This window comes from Anneissia japonica, unplaced genomic scaffold, assembly GCF_011630105.1.
Source record: "Anneissia japonica isolate Jap-2015-1 unplaced genomic scaffold, ASM1163010v1 scaffold287714_len2871179_cov188, whole genome shotgun sequence".
Lineage (NCBI taxonomy): Eukaryota > Metazoa > Echinodermata > Crinoidea > Comatulida > Comatulidae > Anneissia > Anneissia japonica.
In genome coordinates this window covers 1,226,814-1,231,889 of record NW_022755542.1, presented here as the reverse complement: position 1 = coordinate 1,231,889, position 5,076 = coordinate 1,226,814, and the positions used below count along the sequence as shown (strand labels likewise).

General features: G+C 35.4%; 1 protein-coding gene across 1 annotated transcript in view; it reads right to left on the bottom strand.

Annotated features, from left to right (window-relative positions):
• LOC117123580 (phosphoethanolamine N-methyltransferase-like) overlaps positions 1-2,962 on the bottom strand; it is a 17,905-nt gene extending 14,943 nt beyond the window's left edge. The window contains exon 1 of the mRNA XM_033269565.1: positions 2,910-2,962. Within this exon, the coding sequence (XP_033125456.1) occupies positions 2,910-2,912 (3 nt within the window). The 5' untranslated portion in view covers positions 2,913-2,962. The remainder of the gene's footprint in view (positions 1-2,909) is intronic.
• Between the last annotated feature and the right edge of the window lie 2,114 nt (positions 2,963-5,076).

Here is a 5,076-nt window from a genome sequence, read left to right as displayed (position 1 = left end):
GCCCGCTAGCGCCCGGTGCCATAAGTAAAATCAAGCAGCAAAAAAAAGTTATTTGCTTAATAACAGCTAAGGCACTACTCTGATTTGTGAAGAATTTTCTCTCCGTGCTTTATGGCATCGCTATAAGGCCAAGTGACAAAAATTGCTCGTTACCCGTCCCCGCGCGCGTCGATTTTTGGGCCCGCCTCGATTTTTTTGTTATTTGTTATTTTTCGAAATTTCGTTTTTTGGTGTTTTTGGTAGTCTGAAAACGCGAAATAACGATATATGACGCATTTTCTAGGCTCAAGCAACGCAAAAAACCGCTCAAGCACGAAAATTGTGTGGTTACTATAGGTCGATTTTGACGCGTTTCGAAGTTTACAAACGCAATTTCGCACGGAAGCAATCGTAACCGCTACTGAAAACGAGGCTATCTAGAGACAGCGTGACAGAAAAACAAACGATTTCTAAACATGTGAAAATGTTGACAATTAAGTCGAACCGACTCTAATGCAGTTCTCCGATGTTTGTGGGACAAAACATTTGAAGAAAGCGATGACCATTGTTTAATGAACGATTCTATGGTGCTATAAACTCAGCAGAGGAGCAGTTATGTACGACAATGAAATGGTGAGTTACTTCTGGCCTAGTAGTAATAGTACTTAGGCTAGGCCTAACGTAGGCCTACTACTACTAGGCCGCCTAGGGCCATGCCTATATTATTAATTATTATATAGGAAACCTGACTATATTTGGAATAGGTAGTAAACTTAAAACGTTCTTCAGAATTCTCCGAAAGGCAGATTTGTTACAAACCGACTAGGCCTATATGAACATATTTATAGAGCTTAAAACATCGTACAGGCCGATCTTTTTGTTCAGTCAATATAGACGCGATGATTTAGGCCTAGGCTAGGCTACATAGGCCTAGGCTCGTAGGCCTACGTCGAAAAATCCTTACGTCAACTCCTGCTCACCATTAAGAGCCACATGCCCATTTTCCGAGTGGATAGTCCGATCGTATGACCATTCATATATCAATCAAGGCAGGAATATTATATTTCGCCTGAAGTAGCCTTGCATTGCACACTTTATTTGAACTTGAAGGACAGTCTTCTGATTCATGGACTTTTATTTCTTTGCCTAGCGCTAACTAGCGGCACAGACCCGTCTGACCCGGGGCACTTTCCCCTTATCGCCCGGACTCTTGGTGCCACTGGGGATTTGACTTTACTTTCTACCTTTCAAAAAAAATGAAATGAAATGCAAAATTGTCACAAATGTTTTATTTTTTTATTTTTTTGCAGATTGAAGTGAGTGTTGGTACCTCGAAGGAGGCACAGGATAGCTATCCCAGATACTGAAACCTTAAAAACAGTGCCAAGAATAAGAATACCAAATATGGATAGTGTTTTTTTTTATTATTATGACGTGAATGTTTGCAATATAGGAATGACAGGAATCAAGAATACATTATTTTTTTATCGAACAAATATAGTGTACAATGAAAATAGCTGATTATTATTAATTATAATGTAAACAATTATTGGCTTATATAACATGGCTAAATACTGGCGTTAATCTGTCTAAATCTGTAGGTACTGGTTGTATCTTATGATCCAATGATTAATTTAAATAATATACTTGTCTTGTGATGTGATATCTTGCCTAAAACCAAAAATGCCTGAAAACAGAAAACACAAGCAAATCAGATTAACAGTTACTATACAATATATATATTAGGGTATTTTTGATTTTTTTTTTTTGATTTTTTTTTTCAATAAAAAAAAATAAATGAATTTCATACTATACCTTGTGTTTTTATATTTGTTGTCATGTCCTCTGGATGCTTTACTGTACGACTCTTCATGTGTGCGACTGTATGCACTACTATCAAGACAGGACGCGTATTTAAGTATTTTTTGACACGCGTACAAAAATAACAAATAACAAATAACAAGTGCCTCCCTCACCAACTTTTTGAAAAACCCCGGACGGGAAACAAGTATTTGTTGTTACTTGGCCATCTCCTAGCATCCAAAATCTTTTTTGTTAGTTGTTCTCCTACCTATAGGCCTAACAATAACTGCAGATTTTTCGTAATTAAATCTTAATTTATAAACATCACTAACATAACGTTGCAGTTCATTTTCATCAAAGCGACGTCGTCCGCCAAAAAATATATTTCCGATTTGGAAGCCGCTATTTTTAACCTGTTCATTTTTCTTAAGACGATTTGCTAATTCATTAATATATAAATATGTTGAGTATCAGTAAAAGTACACAAACTTGTTTAACTCCTTCAAAATATCAGTTTCAATATCTCCAAAGTGCACTTTTCTTTCAACATCTTTGTAGCAACTACAAAGTAGGCATAGCATCCAAAAAGGGCCCCTTGTACAAATTTTCCAAGCAGTTTCAAGGAGTCTCCATAACGGTGTCGAATGCATTACAGAAGTCCAAGAAGGCTACATAAGAATATTTCCTTCCACATTCCTAGTTGCGGGAATGCTTTTAAATTAAATATAAACCTATGATCTTCAAATCTGTGGTCTTTACGAGAGCATCCCTGCCTCCATACGAATATCAATATCTTTAAGGGTAGCCTAAGCGTTAATTCCACGATAGTCGTCATAGTTGTATATAAAATGGTATATGGGCATATATAAAATGTATGATATTATTGTGAAATAAATACACTCCAGTCAGTAATGGCGTCCCATACAAAAGGTGTCCCGTAAATGATGGCAACCAAAATTTGACCTGTGTGTTTCTGCAAAATATCTATTATAAATATAACCTTCATATTAACACCGGAGAAAAACAGACTTTTCCTGCTATGGTGGTATAGCCACTTGGTATAGGCCTACGGGTCTAATAAACGTATCGTTAATCGCTCTTAGGCCTATAACCTACGATGATCTTACCATTATTGTAATTGGTACCTAAAGCCCGTTCAAATCAACCACGCCATTCACAAGAAGCTCAGAAATGACCTGATTAATTTTTATCAAATCCGTTCGTCACGCTACATTGCATTTCTGAATCCAGGGATTCGAAATAGAGGGGGCTATGTGACCTAGATGACTGGAAATGACACTATCGCACGTAGGTTTCATTATCTGGATTTTTTCCCCTCCATTTTATCAATAAAAAAAAATGTAAGGTGGGAAGTGGGGAGGGGGGAGTGATAGGGGTAAGGGATCCGCCTATAAATTGCTCTATTATGTGAGCCGTTGCTTTCTCTGTGGAGAGGCCCGGCGTTCCTAATAAGGCCTGACACGAAGGTTATAGGACCCAACCCGTAGGCCTATATTATTTTTAAAATGCCATTCATTAGCTGACAGGAAAGCACAAAAGCTAATTAATGGCTACTAATATAATACAAATAATATAAATGACACAGATACAGTTAACATAAATAACTAAAGTGCTGCATTATTTATTATAACATTAAGTCTATAAATTAAATGCTGCAGATGCTAATAAAAACTTAAATATTAAATTAGTTATACCTAATTGAATTAGTTATGAAATGAATACATTATTGAATTTTACATTTTTAAAATGTATATATAGATGAAGTAGGGTGCATTTTTGTATATTTTTTTAGTTAATCTTAAGTACCTTTATTCTATATTATTTATTTATATTAATCCACTATCCCGTATCCAAAGAGGCTATACAGTGCAATACTGTTTTAGCCTGTAATCTAAAGTTCAGTAGCTGGCGTATTTTAATTTTAAGTTTCGAGATTTATGCTGGAGGAATACCCAGGCCCATGTCTGATAGACATGCGGATGGTTGATGGTGTTACCTCGGATTGACGTTTTGATTTCTTGACTGATGATTGACTTGAATCGCCATTTGTCATTCCTGCTCAAGTTGGATTCGCGTCTATATTTTATAACTTTGTTTTGGACTTATTCGTTATTACGTCGCTGTTCCTTCGTTATGGTTTGCATACCATCGAACACTTAATATTAATGGACAGTTGCTGAATGAACTATACCTATCGTGTTTTATCTTCAAGTTGTTCTCACGTGAGTAGTTGTTAGGTTAGTTTAAGTTCCCGTTTAAATCCCCCATTGTAATCCCCATTTCTTTAATAAATACTATTGTTTTGTTAACATAGAAAGAATTTTGTAGTTTTCATTTATGGTTGCATAAAAGCCTCTGACTGAGCAGCGCGTAACTGGAACCCGAGCCCCCACGATGAATTAAGTGACTGTTCGCTTACTATAAAGTAGGGGTAAACACCCGCTACATATAGATATGTTAAATAAATTAAATATTAAATTAAATATACACAATTAAATTAGAAATAAATATTTATAATTTATTTAATAAGAAATTATATATTCATGAAGCAAAAAAATAATAATATTTGTTAATTTTCCATTTCATACTCGATCTACTCAACCAATTCATTTGGTTTAACATTTTAATCAACGGGTAAATAGTATTCTCTCAGTATACTTTTAAAAGCATTTCATTTTATTGGAATGAAAACATTTCTTAAAAGTGGTTAAGTGGGAAGCCCTAATGCATTCCAGAGTCTACAAAATCGGACAGGTAAGCAATATAATGCACCATCTATCCGAGCTTTGAGTCTTTTAAATGTTAAAACTTTCCCGGAAATCGGATGACAATGATTGATTCATCAGTTCATTGGAGTATTCATGTTGTTCATGTTTAATGCATACGAACAGGATGCTTAGAAACTGAGCAAGTTTAATTCCATCAGTTTTACCTTCTCTGGCAGTTCATGATGTTTTTGCTCAACGAGTCGACGTTAATGCAAAATCATTGTGTTGCCCTTTGCTGTATTTGTTCTAGGATGAGTTTATTTGCCGTTTGTCTAAACTCGATTGTCGAATGAATATCCCAGTTTTGCACACACAAGAATGGCTTGTTTGTTTATGGATATGTCTATCACAGGTTGGCAGTGTACGGCCCGTTAAAGCCTATCTTTGGCTTAAAAATCCACTTGTCACTCAGTAAAATACTTATCAATACAATGTTATTTAAATCAGTTTGTGAAATGGAACAAAGATTTGAAAGTACTGTAAACGTAAAATTTCACAATAAAAA